This window comes from Emydura macquarii, unplaced genomic scaffold (genome assembly GCF_026122565.2).
Source record: "Emydura macquarii macquarii isolate MOO-44397 ecotype Brisbane River unplaced genomic scaffold, CSIRO-AGI_Emac_v2 contig_1644, whole genome shotgun sequence".
NCBI lineage: Eukaryota > Metazoa > Chordata > Testudines > Chelidae > Emydura > Emydura macquarii.
Genome location: NW_027131781.1, coordinates 27,694,758 through 27,718,406, shown reverse-complemented (window position 1 = coordinate 27,718,406; position 23,649 = coordinate 27,694,758). Strand labels below are relative to the sequence as shown.

General features: G+C 43.3%; 1 protein-coding gene across 2 annotated transcripts in view; it reads right to left on the bottom strand.

Annotated features, from left to right (window-relative positions):
• SORD (sorbitol dehydrogenase) overlaps positions 1-23,649 on the bottom strand; it is a 38,904-nt gene that overhangs the window by 10,451 nt on the left and 4,804 nt on the right. For both annotated transcript variants that reach the window (XM_067556033.1, XM_067556034.1), the window contains exons 2-7: positions 15,947-15,980; positions 13,366-13,530; positions 11,094-11,253; positions 7,070-7,188; positions 6,518-6,583; positions 560-735 (exon numbers count right to left, since the gene is read on the bottom strand). In XM_067556033.1, coding sequence (XP_067412134.1) covers positions 560-735; positions 6,518-6,583; positions 7,070-7,188; positions 11,094-11,253; positions 13,366-13,530; positions 15,947-15,980 — 720 coding nt within the window. The remainder of the gene's footprint in view (positions 1-559; positions 736-6,517; positions 6,584-7,069; positions 7,189-11,093; positions 11,254-13,365; positions 13,531-15,946; positions 15,981-23,649) is intronic.

Below are 23,649 nucleotides of genomic sequence, written 5' to 3'. Positions count from 1 at the left end.
GCCCAGCTCTCCTATAGAAGGCAGAAGAGCACTGCCAGCCCCTGATAGCATGGGGAGGGCATGACTATCCCATGGCACAGAAGTCAGCTCTCCTGCAGGGGAGCTGAGCAATATTATTATTTCTGCATACACACACTTGACCAAATTCTGTCCTGAGATACACAAACACAAGTTAGAGGGAATTAAATGCATGTATGGTATCTTAGGGTTGAATTTGTCCCATCACTAACTCTACTTAAGATGGCACAGAGGATTGACACCTGCATTGCAAGCCTTGGTTCTGACACAGATCTACCACAACATAAATTCATCCAAGGGGCCTTAGGGAGATTATGGTGTGAGCAGCACTCTGTCTGAACAAGCCACTACGCTGCAGAAAAGGACTGAAATCTCCATTGTCATGCATGGACTCTGCCCTGCTGGTAGAGGGGTCTGGCCAGTAAAGTGGTTTTCTCACATCGTTTCCCGCCACATTTTATATTTATTCACTCCAATGATCAACCTGAAAGGAAAGGAGCAAATGTTGGCTCTGAGCTTGAAAAGGGGAAGGAGGACTCACATAAATGCCAGTTTGGATGCTGGCCTCTGCTCCAGAGCACTCCACGGTTATTTCAGGCATGCAGTTAAGCAAACCCTGTACCATGCCGGCCACCTCCTGAGGGGTCTCTTTCTTTAGCTGAATGGTGAAATCTGCCCCGATCTCTTTGGCTTTTTCCAGGCGGGAGGCAGATAAATCTGGGGAAGGAAGAAACAAGTCACGGAACTGCAGCTGGCTGACAAATGTCATGTAAGAAAATACGTCACACAGAGGGGCCCTGAGCAAGAGTGCCCAGTGGGGTATGGACACACAGTATGCACACTGGGTCCCCTTTAGAAATCACCCAGCCTGATGGTATGCAGATGGTTGCCACTTTCAAAGATGCTGAAGTCTTAATACTCTAAAGCACACAGACAAGTCATTCTGATCAGGGCATGTAGCAAAGGTGGAGCTGCAGGCACCTGACAACAATTGGGTTCTCTACAGATGTAACATTATCACCATGGTTATTCATGATTTGTACTGAATTAGTGTAGTGCCTAGAAGCTCCAGCCCTTCTGTGCTAGGTGCTGTACAACTATGGATCAAAAGATGGTCCCTACCCCAAAGAGCTTACAATGTACATATAAGACAAGAGCCTGTTGGCGGAGAGGGTAAGCAGATGGGCGAGCACAAAGTAACCATGAGACAGTTATGAAGAGTGTGATGTGCAGACATCTCAGTCCATCAGCTGCCTAACCCTAAATTCCCCCGCTAGTGAATTCAATACCATCACTTTGGCAGAAAAAGCCTGGAGACCAGGGCTGCATCACCAACCAGTATCATTGCAAGGGAGCCTGGCATGAAGGCCACCTGGAATTCTTCTTAGACGGAGAGGTCCTATCCCTTTGTTTCCCCACTGTAACGTGGTTGCTCTGAGAAATAAGTGGTGTGGAGGGAAGTCCACAGAACTGCTAGGAAAGTTTCCAATGTTCTTCTAAAGGTTCCCTTTAGCTTTGCGTTCCCTAGGTCTTTGGGGAAGAAATCCACTCTGGAATGGACAGTATCCAGAGTGAAGGATATCATTGCATGTCTGCCTGAGGCAGGACTGTGGTGAAACCTTTAGGTTCCCGTGGGTAATAAATCATTGCAGGCTATTTACTAAGGTGCAGATTATGACTGTAGACATCTTCCTTGGCACATGAAGTCAGGCAGCCACGCCTGGGGGGAGAAAGGCAGGCAAATCCCTCTTCCTGATTTTGCTGTGACAACAAAGTTTCACGGTTGGATTCCAAGCATCACTGTCCATGAGGATATGGAAAGGGAATCGGGGAGAGGCAACCTGTATCCCCTAGATTTTCTTCTTCCCTTTTTTAGCATTATTTATACTGGGCAATTGCACAGTGGCTGGAGATAAGTTTGCTCTCTTCAGCCCTTCAGGGAAAAAGCCAGCCTTTTGAAAGGGCAGGTGTACCTCCCTATCAAGGAGAGGACAGGCCCCGGGGATATCCTCATCAAAATCCTTGGCTTCATTCCAAGAGGAAGGAAGCTGGGGATGGGCTCTGAAGCAGAGGGACAATGACCCAGTTAGTAACTGGGGGCAGGACCTGGCAGCACTTAGAGGGTCCATTCCTTATTGATGGGGAACAGTTGGCAGACTTGCCTCCATAGCAGGCTTAGATGCCTGGCTCCCTCCAACTGCAAGTACTAATCTAAGAACATAAGAAGGACCATATCGGCTCTGACCAATGGTCCATTTACTCCTGTATCCTGACTTCCAACAGTGGTCAGTGCCAGGAACTTCAGAGGGAATGAACAAGGCAATTATCAAGTGACCCATCCCATCATCCAGTCTCAGCTTCTGGCAGTCAGAGGCTAGGGACACTCAGAGTGTGGGGTTGAGTCCCTGACCACATTGGCTAATAGCCACTGATGGACCATCCTCCAAGAACTTATCTAATTCTTTTTTTAACCTAGTTATACTTTTGGCCTTCATAACATCCCCTAGCAACGAGCTCAACATGTTGACTGTGCATTGTGTGAAGAAGAACTTCTTTTGTTTGTTTTAAACCTGCTGCCTATCAATTTCATTGGGTGAGCCCTGGTTCTTGCGTTATATGAAGGGGGCAAATAACACTTCCTGATTCACTTTCTGCACACCATCCACGATTTTATAGATCTTTATCATATCCCTCCTTAGCCATATCTTTTCCAAGCTGAACAGTCCCCCGTCTTTTTCCATACCTCTAATCATTTTTGTTATCTTCTTTGTACTTTTTCCAATTCTAATCCATCTTTTTTGAGATGGGGTGACCACAACTGCGGCATTTAGTCTGTAGTCTGCGGCATTTATTCCAACTTTCAGTTTTTTATGTCCTGCTATAGACGCAATAGATAAATATCTCTGCAAACAGAGCAATTTAAAATGTGCTGTGCAGATAAAATTTTATAGGCAAACACGGATTTCACAGGGAAGTACAGAAAACATGTCTGGGCAAATAATGGCTGGAGAGGCGTTCCACCTAATGCTGACATGGAAAGTGTTTCCCTGAAGGCAGCCAGCCTCCTAAGTCTCAAAGAAGGGTGAAACCGCTCCTCACCACATATAATATGGGAAACATTTGAACAAGACTGCACCTCAGTGGGCATTTATGAACCTCTTGCTGTCTGAGTGATAGCATCTGTGAGGCAGGTGGCTTGGGAAGGACCAAACGTCAGTGACCATTACAGAGACCTCAGTGACAGTTTCACCATCTGAAGGATCTTAGTGGATGACCAATCGATATTTGTCACACTATGCACAGGCTTTTATATCTATAGCACCTCAAGGATGCCAAAGCAAAATATTTGCAAAATATTTGGAAAGCAATCAGTGCATCCCCCAAACACAATCACCTCTGGGAGGACAGAGTAATGCAGCAGCTGTTCAGCAGAACACAGCAAAATAATTCATATCAGAAAGAATACTGTACCAAATGAAATGGCAGGATTTAGAGAGGAGAATGCAAGTACCTGGCTTAGAATCTGGCACAAATGCCAAGATTATACACAAATGCAAGAAGCCTGGGAAACGAGCAGGAGGAACTGGAAGTCCTAACACAGTCAAGGAACTATGATATGATTGGAATAACCGAGACTGGGTGGGGTAACTCACACAACTGAAGCACTGTCATGAATGGGTATAAACTGTTCAGGAAGGACAGGCAGGAGTAAAAGGGTGGAGGAGTTGCACTGTATGTAAGAAAGCACTATGATTGCTCTGAGCTCCAGTATGAAACTGGAGATAAGTCAGTTGAGAGTCTCTGGGTTAAGCAAAGAAGCAAGAATAATAAGGGTGATGTTGTGGTGGGTGTCTGTTATAGACCACCAGACCAGGAGGACGAGGTAGATGAGGCTTTCTTCAGTCAACTAGGGAAAGTTTCCAGTTCACAAGACCTGGTTCTCATGGGGGACTTCAATCACCCTGACATCTGCTGCAAGAGCAATTCAGCAGAGCACGGACAATCCAGGAAGTTTTTGAAGAGTGTTGCGAATAACTTCCTGGTGCAAGTGCTGGAGCAATCAACTAGGGGCCATGCTCTTCTTGACCTGCTGAATGGGGGAGGCAACCTAGTGACAGAGGATGTGGAGAAAGCTGAGGTACTCAATGCCTTTTTTGCCTCTGTCTTCACAGACAAGGTCAGCTCCCAAACTACTGCACTGGGCAGCACAGAATGGGGAGGAGGTGAACATCCCTCAGTGCTGAAGGAACAGGTTCAAGACTATTTAGAAAGATTGGATATACACAAGTCCATGGGGCCAGATGCAATACATCCGAGGGTGTTGAGGGAGTTGGCTGATGTGATTTCAGAGCCATTGGCTATTTTCTCTGAAAACTCGTGGCAATTGGGGGAGGTCCCTGATGATTGGAAAAAGGCAAATATAGAGCCCATCTTCAAGAAAGGGAAGAAAGAGGATCCAGGGAACTACAGACCTGTCAGCTTCACCTCAATCCCTGGAAAAATCATGGAGCAGGTCCTTAAGGAATCCATTTTAAGGCACTTGGAAGAGAGGAAGGTGATCAGGAACAGTCAACATGGATTCACCAAGGGCAAGTCATGCCTGACCAACCTGATTGCCTTCTACAAAGACGTGACTGGCTCTGTGGATGTGAGGAAAGTGGTAGACATGATATACCTTGACTTTAGCAAAGCTTTTGATACAGTCTCCCACAGTATTCTTATCAGCAAGGTAAAGAAGTATGGGTTGGATGAATAGACTATAAAATGGATAGAGAACTGGCTAGATCATTGGGCTCAACGAGTAGAGATGAATGGCTTGATGTCTAGCTGGCAGCCAGTAACAAGCAGAGTGCCCCAGGGGTCGGTCCTGGGGCTGGTTTTGTTCAACATCTTCATTAATGATCTGGAGGATGGGGTAGATTGCACCCTCAGGAAGTTTGCACATGACACTAAGCTAAGGGGAGTGGTAGACACCCCGGAAGGTAGGGATAGGATACAGAGTGACCTAGACAAATTGGAGGATTGGGCCAAAAGAAATCTGATGAGGTTCAATAAGGACAAATGTAGAGTCCTGCACTTAGGACGGAAGAATCCCATGTGCAGCTACAGACTGGGGACCGAAGGGCTAGGAAGCAGTTCTACAGAAAAGGACCTGGGGGTTACAGTGGATAAGAAGCTGCATATGAGTCAGCAATGTGCCCTGGTTGCCAAAAAGGCTAATAGCATATTGGGCTGCATTAGTAGAAGCATTGCCAGCAGATCGAGGGAAGTGATTATTCCCCTCTATTCAGCATTGGTGAGGCCGCATTTGGAGTATTGTGTCCAGTTTTGGGTACCCCATTACAAAAAGGTTGTGGACAAGTTGGAGAGAGTCCAGCAGAGGGCAACAAAAATGATTAGGGGGCTGGAGCACAAGACTTATGAGGAGAGACTGAGGGAACTAGGTTTGTTTAGTCTGCAAAAGAGAAGAATGAGGGGGGGATTTGATAGCAGCCTTTAACTACCTGAAAGGGGGTTCCAGGGAGGATGGAGCTAGGCTGTTCTCAATGGTAGCAGATGACAGAACAAGGAACAATGGTCTCAAGTTGCAGGGGGGGAGGTCTACGTTGGATATTAGGAAAACGTTTTTCACTAGGAGGATGGTGAAGCACTGGAATGGGTTACCTAGGGAGGTGGTGGAATCTCCATCTTTGGAAAAAACGAGAATCCTGTAGCACCTTAAAGACTAACAAATTTCTGCGGACATAAGCTTTCGTGGGCTGCAACCCACTTCGTCAGCCAACGAAAGCTTATGCCCGCAGAAATGTGTTAGTCTATAAAGTGCTACAGGATTCTCATTGTTTTTGCTATATACAGACTAACACAGCTACCCCTCTGGAACTTTTCTCCATCTTTAGAGGTTTTTAAGCTGCAGCTTGACAATGCCCTGGCTGGGATGATTTAGCTGAGGTTAGTCCTGCTTTGAGCAGGGGGTTGGACTGGATGACCTCCTGAGTTTCCTTCCAACTCTAATCTTCTATGATTCTATGACTAGCGCCACTACTCTTGAAGAACATGTCTTTAACAGCAAATGGGTGGAACATCAGTTTTATGCCTGAGTCTGCAAACTGAAACAATAACTGCAATGCGGATGAACAGGCATACTCCTAGCTGTGAAGGGTGCAGTTGCATCCTCCTAATAGTTTCTGTATCAGGGCTCTGGGCTGGGGAACATTTCAGTAAGCCTATGCTAATTAAGCATAGTCCTATTTATATCTGCCTTTACTGGTCATCATGATGCATAAGTAAAAACTGGACAGAGAACGGGTCTGCTAGACACCTGAGCACCTCATACAGGCACCAGGTGATGATCGTCATAGGGGTACCTAGCATAGCTTTGTCCTTACCACCTGGCACTTCTGCTGCTAATTTGTACAGTGATCTGCCACACAGAAAGAGCAGCCTTTTTTTGGATATGTGAGAACTAGGCAGTATTTTAAGGTTTAAAAGAAGATCTTACCAGTGATTACTACCTGGGCAGCACCCATCATCTTGGCGACGAGCAAGCAAACAAGCCCAATGGGTCCTGAGCAATAGGAAAGGAAAAGGAGATGTCAGAATGCAGGAAAATCACGATTGCTGTGAAGTAAAGTAAAGCTCACGGCGCTGGGGGTGTAGCAGTGCTCCAGAGAAGACTGACACTGGAACAGTGGCAGATGTCACGATTGGCTGCAGGGCACGGAGATGGCAGTTGGCCTGGCTGTTACTACTCCAGGTTTGTGCGGAGAACACTGCCAGACTCCTAAGTATCTTGTTACCACCCAGTCTGTTTAGCCACAACACACATTTCCAATCCATTTTGGAGCAGGATAGGCCAAAGTGTGGCCAAGGAATGCAATGCTGCCCAAGGCCACCCGCGGCTTCAATACAAAGTTGTAAGCCATGGAGTCTAGAGTTGTCAGCACACAATGCTCCATCCTGAGTCTAGAAGCCAGGCTGATCACTCTGCCTGCATTTCTCTGCGACGAAGCACTCAGGACAGGTGGAAAGCACAAGGCAGGTTATTCCATACCAGCCCCACAGATTAAGACTTTGCTTCCCAAAGTGACTCCGCCTCTCCGGCAGGCATGGATTCCCACAGAAAGTGGTTCAATGAGGGCCCCTTCTTCAAAGGTGACGTTATCTGGAAGCCTGCAAGAACCAGAGACACAGGCAACAGTCACAATAGAGGCTTTTAATGGTAGTGGAGTGAAGCTAACATTTTATGATCCTCAGGACCACGTCTGCAAACATTAGCGTCTAAACTGTGCTGGCAAATTGCCCTTATTATTGCAATAAAACTCACAGCTGTGCACTCAGAGATTATTGCATAAAAGGCTACTATGTAACTAAGTACCCATCAACCTCTGCAATCTCTCTTCTGGCAGGCATAATTTAGGCACCAACCCTAGAAAACATGATGCTTGGTGTTTGCTGCAAAGAGTAGTGAGGATGTTCAATAATATGCTGTGGGGAAGAGCCCTGCACTGTCTTCTTGGAGGGTAAGGGGAGAAGGCTTTTACACCTTCAACTCCTATTATTGTTCTGTTCCCAGGGGAGGGGGCGGGGAACGTGCTGCAGATTGTCTACTCTTCAGGTAAATAAGATAAATGTTCCCCTGGGTTACTCCAGTCAGACCCACAAAATTCTGTAACTTGTAGGGCTGGTCACGTCATCTCACAAAGCAAAGGGACATTCGATCAGGCATTTCCCTCTTTCACCATTCCTCATACTCACTGACATGTGGACAGTGTTTCAAACAGTGGGTTGGCCTGAGATGATTCAAAGCAATGTGTGGTGTATACAAAGAGTAACATTTGGTAACTAAGTCCTAACACTCACTCTTCCGAGAAAAATTGAAGGCCCTGCCTCTCCATAGTCAGTGGAGTAACTGACACCTGGTGTAAAGTGGGAGTCTAACACCCCCAAATCACAGTGGCAATGTCTTGTATGTAGTTGATGTAAATGATGACAAAAGGCACATGGCAAGAGGGAGACAGATCCTATGACTCTGCTAAGACACACTTCTGAGCTGCTGAAAAAGAGATGAGCCCCATAATGCTCAATGCAGCCTTCCAGAAAATCACAGAGCAAGCTCAACCTCTCAAAAACCAGGCACTGGAAACTGTACTTGAAAGGAAACTGTTCCATAAAATCAAGTAGTGCAGTCTCTAGCTGACAGCAGTGACAGCTGACAAGACTCCTCCTTTGTGACAGCAGAGGGGCAGCCTGAAGTCAGAGGGCCAGATTTTGATCTCAGTTGGGTCAGCGTAAAGCCTGAGTAACCCTGTTGACTCCCATGGCAGCTCTGTAAATCACAGCACTTTTAGTTAGGGGACCTAAATATAGATTCTGAGGGGTAATTCTGAGCACCTAAGCTTGAAAGTTTTAGCCAAAGTACCTTTCACTCAAATACGAGACCAAGTTCCCTTCCCTTGCAAGAGGAAAGCTGCCCCACGAACCAAAACAATGACTTTCCAGGAAACACTGACAGATCAAACAAAAGGAAATTCTCCAACAGAGCAGAAATAGTGTCATGATCAGCCACGCTCTTCTGACAGTGAAGAATAAGCCCCAAGCAACAGCATGGTCTAGTCCTGGCCAGAAGCTGTTTAGCACCCCAGCTGAAGAAGCACTCCTCTGCCAGAGAGATCTCACCAGTAAGTGACAGCAGCAGTGCATTCTAATGGACGGGGGGGGGGAACCTTTTCAGATTCAATGGATCTCAAATTCCAATCCTGACATTTCATTAGGTACCAAATAGAAACCCAGATGAGAAACGGACGGTAGGTTTGTTGAGAGGAAAATGTGTAGTTTATTACAGCAGCAATTTTGGAACAAAATCAATAAACCTGTACTAAAGCACACTATGCTCTACTGCTTTAACTAAATCCCACTGGATCCTTCATCAACTGATTTTCTTTGCCTGAGTAAGGATTTGAGTCTCTGATAAAACTACCCCAATGCTTTATCAGCACAATCACTGGTGCTATGCTGCACACTGAAGTGCTGCTTTGTGGGCCGGATTTTGGAAGAGAAGCAGCTCAAGGTTGCGCAGAAAGAAAGGGTGTACATGTCAGTAATTTGTCCGACCAGTTACCAGCTGGGGAGGAGAGGAAGAAGATGGCACTGGGGACGGAGTTCACTAATCTATCTTTTTAAGGATTCTATACTGCTGCCCATTACCGGGGTATCTAATCAACTCAAAGGAAAATCTGATTGATGAAACAAGGTCCCTAGTGGCTTTGTGGAGTCTTCAGCCCCTTCCCGCAGAAGCTGTGCTTGGATTATGGGGTGATGATAATGACAGGTGAAGAAGCACTTAGTTATTATACCTCTGTGGGGCACTAGCACCACATGGGTATCTGCGTGCATGCTGCCAGCCGGACAACCAGTTAGACGTGCACACACACAATCAGTCAGTCATCCAGTCTCACATATTTTGAAAACCAAGCCCAATTTCCTGGGTGAATGAGTCTTGCCCACCTGCCAGGAGCCAAGTGGTTACATTAATTAATGCTTTCGAAGTATCTGGATATACTCAGATGGAAGGTGCAAGTGAAAGCCAAAGTGTCATTTTTATTATAACCTGAAAAAAGGAACCAAGCCAGATCCTGGTCCCCTCCCTGCCCAGAGCAGGGTACTGAGAGTCTGCCGGGGCTCTGCTGCTGACCCACATTAACTGAATGTGTGCTTCAATTAATCAATCGAAAAAGAGAAATCATCAGACTTCGATACCGTGCAAAGAGGCTTCATTCATGAGTATTTGCAAAATGCTCCAAGGCCCTCCAGTAACAGCACAAAGCCCTGTCACTATTAGACAACGATTACAATGCAAAAGGTCCATTTCTAACAACCCAGCAAACATCAGGGATGCTATTTCTAGTGCATGCGCAGGCACAAATGAAAGAAGAAGGTTTGTTCCTAGCGTTAGTGAATTTCTGGATTTAGTCTTTCCTCAGTGTACATGGAACTACCTGTTCCATATGGGCCTCAAAAGGGGAATAGACTCCATAGATTAAATAGCTACGTGGCACTACAATCAGGATATTCCCATGGGGTGGATATGGTGGACCAAGTTGATCCCTGGCATAACACTACTGAAGTCAGGGCAGTTATGCTGGGATGAATTTGGACTGCTAGGTTTGCTAATGCTCCAACTCAGCAGAATACTTCAGTATGTGCTTAACATTAAGCATGTGCATAAGTCCCATTGCAATCAAGTATATGCTTAAGTGTGTTGCTGAATAAGAATGCTTATATACTTAAATATTGAATTGGGGCCCAAATGAATTTCTGGGACAGTCAGAATGTAACTTTTGGCATCAGCGGGGTCAAAACTATCTTCAGTGTTGCATGAAGGCTGGATTAGCAGGGGTACTGGTTTCCTGGGACAATCAGGACCAATCTGGATCTTCTCCGTTAATAACTGAGCAAACTATATTGCAGGTTTTTGGAAAGGGCTTAGCAGTTCTTACAGTGCTTTCACCAGGGCAGCAATGGGGCTGGCTCTCCTTAAGGAATGAGTAAAGCCCTTCATGCCGTTTCCAACAGCAGGACCCAAAAAACCATCAGGCCTAACCTTGCCTTGTAGAAATGAGAGCAAGAAGATAGAGGGCTGAAGAAAATGAAACCCGTTGGGGTTAAAGCAGTGATAAAAGTCATAGGAAATCTGCAGGGAAGAAATGTCTAAATAGTTCCTATCATAAAGTTCTCAGATACCACGGTGAAGAGTGGAGATATAAAACAAAGACAAAAAAACAAATAACTAATCCCTAGCACTTCTATAGTACTCAGCATCTGTAGCTCTCAAAGCACATTACACAGGAGGTCAGTACAAAGGAGGTCAGATTAAGTTCTAGATCACATTCACAAACACTTGGCAACCAGGCCTCAATCTGAACCCCACCCATGCCAGAGGCATCTCGGGAAATAGCAGGAACCGCTCCATGTAACTAGATTACTATCCTCATTGTGCAGATGGAGAGAAGGGGCGTGATACAGCTAACTCCACACAGGGAGTGGTTATCTGTAGGCAGGGGGATCGTTTGACTGACTTGTAGCAAAAGCTGGCGTTGTGTGCATAATATCTGCATAGGTTTCCATCATCGGGAGGTGTCGCACAGAAGAAGATAGTCGGAGACAGGTTGTAGCGTCCGATTTTGCAGAATTCATCGATGTCTCGTGGAGCACCAGGCTCAATGGCCACTCGATCGCCTGAGTGAGTGAAAGCAGGGTGGGGTGAGAAAAGGAGTGTGGGGGCACAGCACCATGTGCATATTTGAATGATCCAGGAGGATGCCAAAGAAGGGAGAGATCTGCCCTGCCTTCATTACACAGCCCCAAGAACCCAGCCATACAGAGTGTTCATCAGGACAGAAGGAAATACAATATTCCAGAGGCAAGCAGACAGATTAAAAGGATGCCAGCTCAGCCCCTCAGTCTAGTCACTGTAAATTGGCTGATTTCTTATTCCCATCAAAAAGGCGGAATTTGTCAGGGAGTACCACTCAATAATATTTAAGATCTCCTGCAATTAGAATAGGAACTAAATGGAATCACCATGCAGGATGTTGGCAAACGTTGGATTTTAATGGCAATCACTGTACTTGCTCTCCAGACTGACAGTTACAATGGGGCTGGGCTTCTGAGTAAGGTCTGGAAGCGCACGTAGGAATCAGGAGATCAGACTCCAAATTCCAGGGAGCACAAAGTCCTCCTACTCCTAAGTGGGAGAGCTCCACATTGCCTGATCAATCCTCGGATGGCTCAGGGTGGGCAAGGGGCAGTTGCTCTCCTGCTCCACACTCACGTTTTCCAAAGCATCACAAGGAGGTAGAAGTGCCTCATAAAACTACCAAAATGCTTCCAGCCCTTTTCACTCAGCATTAGAAGCCAATCACTGGGCAAATCTCCCAGTGAGGCTGCGGTCGTCTCTCTAACTCAGGGGTCCCCCTCGGGATGCCCAGGCAGATGAATGGCCCTTTGGTTATTAATATTGTTTATGATATGCAGAGTGGCATCAGTGCGCTCCGCACTGCACAGAACACAGAGAAAGATTTAGTCCCTGCCCCATAGATCTAAGGGCCAAACTCTGCTCTGAGTTATACCTATGTAAATCTGGAGTCACTCCACTGAAGCCAACAGTCAGTCCAGATTTACAGTGGTGTAAATGAGAAATAATACACCAGGTTTCTTACTAAGCCAGCACCTTAATGTCAATCCCAGATGTGTCCAACTACTGCAGCCTGTACAGCAAAAGGAAGTTACTATATTGAGTTAACTGGTTCAGTGAAATGGCTCACTAACAAATGCATGGTTTATGAAGGCTTTGTGGTCTCCCTTGGACAGCACGTTTCACACGTATCCATTAAGCACACAACAGGGTGTGTGCAATATTCAAATCATATCAGCACTCTCCAAAAGGTCAAATCACTGTCACCTCACAAACAACTGCCATCATGGCCATCCGTCACTCACATTGGACAGCTCACTTTCTGGCACTTTTGGAGAGTGCTGAGTATGATTTGAATATTGTCCAATTCACAACAGATCTCAATCTGTCATTGTACCGTGCAGTAAATCAGGGACAGGAGACAAAACCCAACAGGAGCTGCTTTTATGGTAGCATCTTACTCTAGGTTTGATTTTTTTAAAGAGGCAGATTTGGCGTGGAAGGGCTGGTGTTGGATTAGGAGGATTTGTGCAAGGAGTGGGGAGAGCAGTGAACCAGCAGAAAAGACAGTTGCTGTGTTTTAGGTAGATATAGGCTCAAATCACAACACTTGGACCCAGCTCTGGATCCTGAACCCCCCAGAGTCTGGTGATGCTGGGCTATGCAGATCTGGTTTAACCTATTATGAAGGCAGAGCCATTTATGAAATTCAAATCCAAGTTAAGGCTTTCATCTAAGGCCCCCATTATCATAGTACCCCAGCATCTCACAGTCTTTAACATACTTATCTTCCCAACACCCCTGTGAGATAGAACAGTGCTATTATCCCCACTTTATAGATGGGGAACTGAGGCAAACGGAGATTAAGTGACTTGCCCAAGGTCACCCAGGAAGACTAGTGTAGCAGGGGACTGAGCCAAGGAGTCCTGAGTTCCAGGCTAGCACCTTCAGCAGTGGACCATTCTCCTCCACCTTTTATCACTCCCAAACTTAAGGTTTTGGCTCAGCCCTTTCTCTGGTTTGTAGGACTCCTAACGTTTCATCAATGCAGAATGAACATTTAGTATTTCTTAGGGGCCCAGCCTCTCAATCTCCTCACAAAAGGGAAAGTGCATATCGGGCAACAGTCCACAGGGTTCAAGGAAGCTGCTCACCTGGCTTCAGATGGGTTACTGATGACCCCACTTTGATGACGGTTCCGGATGCCTCGTGACCGAGCACCATGGGCTTCTTTACAATAAAGTCCCCAATTCTACCATTCTGCCAGTAGTGGACATCAGATCCACAGATCCCAACTGAATGCATCCTCAGCAGCACCTCTGGCAAAAAAAGAAAGAGTCACAAACCAGCAGCAGCCAGATGAGGCATCTGCTTGGGGAAAGCCTTAAAGATTGACAAGTAACTGTCCTACAGAGGAACACTGAAGGGGACCTGCATCCTTTTTTGCCTCTTAATATGTACAGGAGGCCTGGAAAGGAGCATATAGTTCTTTCAATAAAATGTTCTTTTCTACTTATTTTTCATTAGAAATCTGCAGAATGTTAAGTCTTTTATTCTCTTTTATGTCAGAGGAGTCCTGGGCTGACTCAAGAGATATGGACTGAGAGCTTTGCTTGCAAAGGTTTGAACTAAATCTGTTAGGAAAAATCAGAGTTTAAACAATCTGAATAAAATTCCTTCTCCTGTCAATTAATCAGATTTCATTTCACTGGCACCTGTGATATCACAGGAGTTGTCAGACAAAAGCAGATCCATGATCTATTAAGTGCATCCTGCATCTGACATGCAGCCAACCCTTTGATGCTTCACAGGAAGATGTGAGAAACCTTGAAGCAGGAAGTCATGTGATAATCTGTTTTTATGGAAACCTTCAACATTTAGAGGTTGGCTTTAGCCCTAAAGCAGAGCTTCCAAAACTCTTGTTTATTTTATACTCCATAATTCTATCAGCTCTCTAGTCATCCACAGAGTCATCCAGAGTACACAAGTCCTGAATTTCTAATGTAAAAAATAAGCAGAACCCCCTTGCCATACAACTTTTAAGAGAAAAAAAATGAACAACTTTCAGACTTCCTTTATACATCATCAAAAAGGCATAGAACAGCACAAGCCTGATTTCTTTTAAATCTTGGCAGGTCAGGTCATTGTTAAGAATGTGCTGCTAATCCTTTCCTTTGCCTCTCTTTCAATTCTGCAATCTCTCTGTTTCACTCAAAGTAACATTTTCAGTCACAATTTTGTTCTCCCTGGGAGTCACTATTGCTCAGGGTTACATGATGATTTGTATAGCTTAATTTAGAATAATTATGACAGGGAAACATTTTCAATAATTTGCAGACAAAATTTCATAAAACCATTGCCAAAATATTTAACAGAGAAAAACCTAAGTGATTTATGCTTAGAAAAACTACTAGGATGGATTGTCAAAAGCACTCAGCATTGGCCTAACTCTGCTCCCAGTGCAGTTAATGACAGGTTTACCACTAATTACAATTAGAACAGAATTAGGCCAATGCTGAGAGCACTTTTGAAAAGCCCATCACTAGAAAATACACTCTCGTGAACAATCCTGCACTGGCTCTGGGGATAGACTAGACAGTATTCAATAGATTTTCCATCTCTTTCTTCCCTCTATTTCCTTATTTTCCTAATCCGCTCACCATTATTTACTAATATGGTTAATAAAAGTAACATATCTGCAATTATATCCTGTAGGATAGTTAACATTTATGAGATACTTACTGAAATCTGAACATTCTAGATAAAGCCCTAAAACTTAAAAGAACTTAAAATAAAATACATCTCTTGTAAATGAAACCAAATGTAATCCAAGAGGAGAACTCTAGTCTGGGTGCAGAATGAGACCTTTGATTAAATATGATTCACCAAACTTCTGGCCACGTGAATGATTTTCAAATAGAATGTTGTACTATGCATTTGAACACAGCAATAAAGCATATATACTTCAGGGCTGGAATAATGGACAAGCAATCAGACTATAAAAATAAAACTGTGTTTAGAGTTTCTGATCACATGATAAGCAGCATGGGGCACTAAAATCTCAATGGAATTTCCATCTGTTACAAGCTTGTTACCTGAATGATAGAATGGAGTTTCCATCTAATTTCCATTTCTCTAGTTTCTATGAGCCTAATTCTGAGAAGTGCTGATCATTTCCAATTCCCATCGAAGTCAATGCTCAGCACTTCTCTGATATTAGTCTCTTTCAGAGGATAATAATATGAAGCACACAAACACTGCTGGTTATTCAGATGTTGTTAAAATGACCTAGTGTCTCACCCTACTTTATTTACAACTTCTTCCTGCTCAGTGCAAGTCTCATCCACTTACGCTTCAGCAGACTGGATGGAGGTAAGTCTAAGGGAAGGGAACTAATTTTCCAGACCTTAGACATCATTTCTGAACAGGACCCTCAGGATAATGTCTTTCATACATTATTATTGTTCCCAGATCTTGTCAACCTAAAATGTGGGTAGAGGGCATTAGCTAACTCCACATACCTTTCAGATTTCACTGCCATCCCCTCTCAGTGGATGCAAGATTTGGCCTGCTCTACTTATGTGCTCCTTTTCTGAGCAATTCTACTTTATCATGGACACTCTAGTTGATTTGCAGAGGGAGATCAGCGAAGGGCAAATAGAGAATTTAGAAAGAAATTACAATCATAAAGAAAACCACAAGGTAAGAAGGCAGGCAGTCACTCTAGAGACCTACCATTGGGACTTGGTTCTGGCACCGGGCGATTTTCCTACAGGGAAACAAACAAAAAGCATTCAGTTTGCATGAAAATTTGGGGCTGCTTTCTGAGAAAACTCTAGCGTTTTCTCCAATATATAAGTAATTACAGTAATGGGATCACCATTTTTGCCCCTGCAAGTGGAATTAATGGGAGCATGAAAGAAGGAGGGTAAGTGGCTATTTCACAGTGTGGAGCCTGAGGATCACAGGAAAATCAGCATAAACCTACACAGTACTTTGTCATATATAGAAAGTCTCAGCTACAACCCTGGATCACATTTCACACCAATAAAAGGTGACCTATATGTTTGCAGGACTTCTACCTCCTTCTCCCTATATTTACGTACTTACATGATTTCCTATCACTGAGGTATCTGAGCACCTACAAGTATTCAAAGAAAAAAGAGCAAGTCCTTAGGATTTCACTATACCAGGACGTTAAACAAAATTTCCAAATACAAAAATAAACAGTTTTCAAACCCCTATAACTGACTCTGTTCACAGGACTGGGGAGCTACTGTATAATGGGGAGGACAATTGGATTTCTGATTTCTCAGATTTGCTGCCAAGTTTCTTCCTAATTTTAAAAGCAAAAGTGGGAAGGTTGCCATTGTCTTTTCCAGTTGACTATTAGTTAGGAACCAGCCCAACTCCCAACTGAAAGACTCCCATTGACTGCAATGGGAGCTGAACTGAGCCCTTCGCTGGTGCTGGTGAAAGCCCTGCATGATCTGTTTTCTTGGAAGTTATTTTGTTATCAAAGTAATGTATTGTGGTCTACACCCAATTACTCACACACATAAAACCTGGCATTGGACCTTGGAATGCAGATATTCATTCCAAAAAGAGTTCCAATTTAAAAACTCCATAAACACTAAACTCAATATTTGACATATCCATCACAGTTGGAAAGCAAATATTAAAGTAAAGAGAATGATGTTGTGTTCGGTTTGTTTTCATCTCACCATGTTTATCTTATGCTGTATCTTTGCCAAAGATTATTTAGTCAATAAGCAAATATTACTTAGAAGAAGAAGTGGATGGTCTTGTTATGATGTCCACAAAGCATCAGCTACAACAGTCATCATTTAGACATTACTGCAAGAAGGCACCAGAGACACCAGACTTACCACCCATTCTCATTTTAGGGAAATATTGTAGTATCTTTCATATCTCTGTAAGGCAAATGCTGACTTTTTAATGCAGCCTCTGCACTACACCTCAGTATAGATTTTCAATCCCAGCAGTGCTTTTGAACCCACCCTACTGTCTTTGCTTTCCTTAACTCTTTAGTATCTTAGGGCATAAAGCTCAGAGAAGCATGAGATTTGATTAGTGTGATATAATGACTGCAAAGTCAAATAAACATGGTGGGCCCAATGCTTATTTACACTGAGGTCCCTTAAGACAGTCAGAGTGGTTTAAAAGTAAATGAGTGTAAGGAATCAGGTTCAGTGGGAGGAGGGGAATAGAAGAAGGGGGCTGGGTGAAGATTCAAGGAGAGTAATAGTTGGACAGAAAGGGTCTGTCTTCCACTCCTGAAAAAGTATCTCATTGTACAATAATGCAGCTAGACAAATAGTTTTAGAGCATGTGCAATTCCATTGGGAAGTTAATGGCAGAAAAGTAAAGGCGGTGTCATTTTATTTGTAAATATCTACAGAATCATAATTTCAATGGTGTCACCCTCTACGGGTTGCGGGGGAACTCACTGCCTCTTAGGGTGACCAGACAGCAAGTATGAAAAATCGGGATGACGGTGAGGAGTAATAAGCGCCTATGTAACACTAAGGATACGTCTACACTGATTCCACTGCGTCGGGCTCCACGGATCGACACAGCGGGATTGATTGTGCGGCCAGTGGAGACCTGCTCTATCTATCCCAGAAGTCCTCTCCGTTCGACGCAGTAACTCCACCCCCTAGAAAAGAGTAACACTGCGTCAACCAGAGGGCACGTCTCATCGGCGCAGCGCAGTGAAGACGCTGCGGTAAGGGAGCGTAAGTAAGTCAATGGGAGACACGCATTCTACGGTACATGGCTTGTGTATCTCCTATTGACCCAGCGCATCAGTGTAGACCAGGCCAAATCCCCAAATATCGGGACTGTCCCTATAAAATCAGGACATCTGGTCACCCTACTGTCTCCCAGCTCCCAGTCCTCTGGCTGGTAGTAATTTTGATAACACAACATCATCCGAAACGGGCCAAGATGGGAATCATTTGAGAGCTCCTTCTCCCACAACGCAATGGTGGTGATACCAAACATGACAAACCTAGAACAATTATGTAGATATACATGTGAGAAAATACTGAAAAATCATGTTTTAAATTATACTTTAACACACCAATGTCAAACATGCTGCCCTCACAAAACTAAATTGTGGCCCTCTGTTGATGGTAATATATTACCAGTTAATGCTCCGAAACAAGATAACTGCTTTTTTTTTTTTAATGTTACAGATTAGTATAAATGGAAGAAGTGCTTCCAGTGGATTTGCCATAATCAGCAAAAAATAAGTGGTTCAGTGGTACTAATCATCGGTTTTATTATGCCAAAAGAGTAGTAATGAGGCACTGGTTAAGACAACAGCATCCAGCAGAAATTCATAGAATCAAAGAACTGTAGGACTGGCAGTGACCTGGAGAGGTCTTCTAGTCCTGTCTCCTGCACTCAAGGCAAGATTAAATATTATCTAGACCATCCCTGACAGGTGTTTGTGGAATCTGCTCTTACAAACCTCCAATGACAGAGATTCCACAACCTGCCTAGGTAATTTATTCTAGTGCTTAATGACTCTGACAGTTAGGATGTTTTTCCTAATGTCCAATGTAAACCGCCCTTGCTGCAATTTAAGCTCATTGCTTCTTCTTCTGTCTTCAGAGGTTAAAGAGAACAATTTTTCTTCCTCCTCCTTGTAACAACCTTTTACGTACTTGAAAACTGTTATCATGTCCCCCCTCAGTATTCCCTTCTCCAGACTAAACAAACCCAATTTTTTCAATCTTCCCTCATAGGTCATGTTTTCTAGACTTTTAATAATTTTTGTTGCTCTTCTTAAGACTTTCTTAAATTTGTCCGCATCTTTCCTGAAATGTGGCACCCAAACTGGAATAAATACTCCAGTTGAGGCCTAGTCAGCACAGAGTAGAGCAGAAGATCATCGGTTGTGTCCCAGAATGATGTTTGCTTTTTTTTGCAACAGTGTAATATTGTTGACTCATAGTTAGCTTGTGATCCACTCTGACCCCAGATCCCTTTCCGCAGTACTCATTCCTAGACAGCCATTTCCCATTTTGTAGCTGTGTGTGACACTGAGCCAGAAAAGGTTAAGCAACCAGTAGGCTAATGTGACCTCAAGATCACCCTTTGAGAATATACTAGGCAAGTATTTAAATGGTAAACAGAACCATTACTTGTAGTTATCGAATCCGTGTTAGATAGACCAGAATGTTTGAAATGCAAGTTTGTATTGTCAGAGAATTAGAAGTAATACTAATTGTATTTGTCTGCGTTTATCTATATCTGTTAGAAGCTTCATAATGTAATATCATTACCTGGTAGATGATAAACTTTTCTTCCTGTTACTATGTTCTATTAGAGATCAAAAGGGATTCGCAATTAGATGAAACATGTGGTGTAATAATATCATTGTTCTTATTTCTCTTTGAAGTTTGTGGTAAACTACCTGTGAAACCTTGAATGGTAAATTGCCTTATGTTCATCAATGCAACTAATTACCTGTGCATACATAGGAAATAGGAATTGCAACAATATATACTACCTGTTCTACACCCAAGGAATCTCTGCTGTGTTATCTGATGTCAAGAGGTTTATCAGCTGAGTTTCAACTATAAAGGAAGCTTCGGGCCTGATCCTATTTTCATCACAGATCTTCTTAGGCTTGGTCAGGGGAAGTTTAAGTCACAAGAACAGGGTGACCATATGTCCTGTTTTGGCCCTTTCTAAAGCCCTGTCCCGGCCTTCCTGACCTTTTTGGCAAAAGAGGGCATTTGTCCATTTGCTCTTGCCAACTGATTAGAACAAACAGACAAATGCCCACTTTTGTCAAAAAGTGGGGTGCGAAGGAACATGCGGGGGAGGAGAGCCAAGGCTTTGGTGGCAGACAGGGGTCGAATGAACTAACGATACCAGCCCCATGTGGGGGAGAGAAGGTTTGAGTGAGTGGCTCAGGCCAGCCCTACACGGTGGGGAGGGTGCTCAGGCTAGCCCAACGTGGTGTCCCATTTTCCCTTTGGGAAATATGGTCACCCTATGCAAGACTGAGGTTACCAGCTCCATTCTGGATTAATCCTGCCATTTCTCATGGACGAATTTACACAAACTCTGCACATGGACTGCCTATTGGATTGTAACCTATGGAATTGATTCTGGAACAACTTTCTACAAATCAGTAGCTCACCATCTCTACTATGCAACTGACCTAAGAACTTTACTCATATCTCTATGCATAATGACCTTTAACCACAATAACTCTTTATTTTCTTTTTGAATAAATCTTAGTTTAGTTAATAAGAATTGGCTGTAAGCATGTATTTGGGTAAGACCTGAAATATTAATTGACCTGGTGGGTAATGTGTCCTATCTACTGGGATTGGTAGTACTTTATATATGGTGAACAAGATTTTAAGTAATCCTCACCATATGTGAGTTTTCTGTCTGGGTGGGAGCCCAGGGCTGGATTACTTAAGGGAAACTGTATTTTTGGGCTTCTTAGTAACCAGTAAGGTATTGTAGAAACTGTTTTGTTGCTGACTTTGTTAATCTAATTATTAGAACAAACCACCAGTTTTGGGGATCATCTGCCTCATTCTTTGCAGTTTGCCCTGATTGAGCATTCTCAGTGTGGCCCCTCTCCAGGCATCACAGTTAGTGTTGAACCAATTGTTCCTTCCTAAGTGGAGTACTTTGCATTTGTCCTTATTGAATTTCATCCTATTTACTTCAGATAATTTCTCCAGTTTGTCCAAATAATTTTGAATTTTAATCCAATACTCCAAAGCACTTGCAACCCCTCCTAGCTTGGTATTGTCTGCAAACTTTGTAAGTGGGCTCTATGCCATTTTTTAAATCACTGATGAAGATACTGAGCAAAATCAGACCCAGAACTCATCCCCTTGGGACCTCACGTAATACGCCCTTCCAGCCTGGCTGTGAACCCCTGAGAACTACTCTCTGGGAACAGTTTTCAAGCCAGTTATGCATCCGCTTTAAAATAGCTCTATCTAGGTTGTATTTCCTTAGTTGGTTTATGAGCAAGTCATGTGAGTCAATATCAAAAGCCTTATTAAAGTCAAGATATACCATATCTACCACTCCCCCCCCATCCACAAGGCTTGTTACCTTATCAAGGAAAGCTATTAGGTTGTTTTGACACAATTTGTTCTTAACAAATCCATGTTGACTGTTACTTATCACTTTATTATCTTCTAAGTGTTTGCAAACTGATTGCTTCTTTATTTGCTCCATTATTTTTATGCATACTGAAATTAAGCTGAGTGGTCAGTAGTTCCCCAGGTTGTCCCTATTCCCCTTCTTATAGACTGGCACCATATTTGCCCTTTTCTAGTCCTCTGGGATCTCCCCCATCTTCCATGACTTTTCTAAGAAAATTGCTAATGGCTCAGATATCTCTGCAGTCAGCTCCTTGAATATTCTAGGATGTATTTCATCAGGTCTAGGTGACTTGAAGACATCTAACTTGTCTAAGTAATTTTTAACTCGTTCTTTCCTATTTTAGTTTCTAATCCTACCTCATTTTCACTGGCAGTCATTAAGTTAGATGTCCAATTGCTTCTAAACTTTTTGTTGAAAACTGACACCAAAAAGTCATTTAGCACTTCTGCCATTTCCACATTTCTGTTATTGTTTTTCCCCCTCATTGAGTAACGGGCCTATTCTGTCCTTGCTCTTCTTCTTGCTTCTAACATATTTGTAGAATGTTTTCTGGTTACCCTTTATATATCTATCTTGTTTAATCTCATTTTGTGCGTTGGCATGTCTAATTTTGTCCCTACATACTTGTGTTATTTGGTTATATTCATCCTTTTTAATTTGACCTACTTTCCACTTTTTGTATGATTCTTTTTTGAATTTCAGATCACTGAAGCCAGAGTGGTCTCTTTCAATATTTCCTATCTTTCGTAAGCAGTTGGATAGTTTTCTCCTGAGCCCTTAATAATGTCTCTTTGAAAAACTATCAACTCTCTTGAACTGTTTTTCACCTTGCTTCCCATAGGATCTTATCTGTCAACTCCCTGAATCTGCTTAAGCCTGCCTTCTTAAAATTCATTATCTTTATTGTGCTGTTTTCCCTCTTACCATTCCTTGGAATCATGAACTCATCATTTCATGATCACTTTCACCCAAGATGACTTCCACTTTCAAATTCTCAACCAATTCCTCCCTAGTTGTCAAAATCAAATCTAGAACAGCCTCTCCCCTAGTAGTTTTCTCCCCTTCTGAAATAAAAAGTTGTCTCCAATACATTCCAAGAACTTGTTGGATAATCTGTGCCCTGCTGTGTTATTTTCCCAATAGATGTCTGGGTACTTGAAGTCCTCCATCACCACCAAGTCCTGTGCTTTGGATGATTTTGTTAGTTGTTTATAAAGAGCCTCACCCACCTCTTCTTCCTGGTTAGGTGGTCTGTGCAGACCCCTACCATGACATCACCCTGTTTTTTTACCCCTTTCATCCTTCATCCAGAGTCTTTCAACAAGTCTGTCTCCTATTTCCATCTCAACCTCAGTCCAACTATATACATTTTTGATATATAAGGCAACACCGCCTCCCTTTTTTTCCTGAGCAAGCTATTCCCTTCTATACCAATATTCCAGTCATGTACATTATCCCACCAAGTCTATGTGGTGCCTAATTACTGGAATCCACCCCCAAAAGATATACACATAATTACATAACATAATTTGTTACAAAATCCTTGTTTCACTTTGGTCTTGATCATTTTTAGACATCAACAATGAGACAAAGAGTAGTGACTAGTAGCTGAATCTTTGGAAAATAACATGGAGGACCTGGTTAAACACAATGCTCAGTGGCACCTTACAAACTATAAGAAATGCATCCAAAATCTGAATCTGGCAAGGTTTGGAGAGGAAGTACATTGAGCATCAGGAAAAAGTTGAAGATGCTAGGACAAGTAACAGCTGTGGGTGTGACTTGCCTTACTCTAGGTCCTGTGGCATACTTTCAAGAATACCTGCTTATTCTGCAGTAAGCCAGAAGCCAAAGGCATCCACTAAGCACAGTTTCAACACGTAAGACAAGTGAGAAATTGTTTGAAGCAGTCACTCTTAGCAAGAACGTTGCATGGAAAGTAAAAGTAAGTGGATACATGGACCCAAAAGATGCCTAGGCATATGACATTGTGTACCACATTGAGTGCTACACCAAGAACTAAAATAATGTTGAAAGGTCAAAGCAACAGCAACAAATAATGATACTACTACTGCAAACTATGTGACTAAGCTGGAGTTCATAAATCACTTCACAGAAACTCTAATGGATGGGAAAGTGATGGCAATGGCTGATACAGAGACTAAGTAGAGAGAGAAGATGTGCTTTGAACAAGCTAGAGGAACAAATGCTCTTAAAGCACTTACTAAAGATGAACGGTGGGATACGGATGTAGTTTTTAG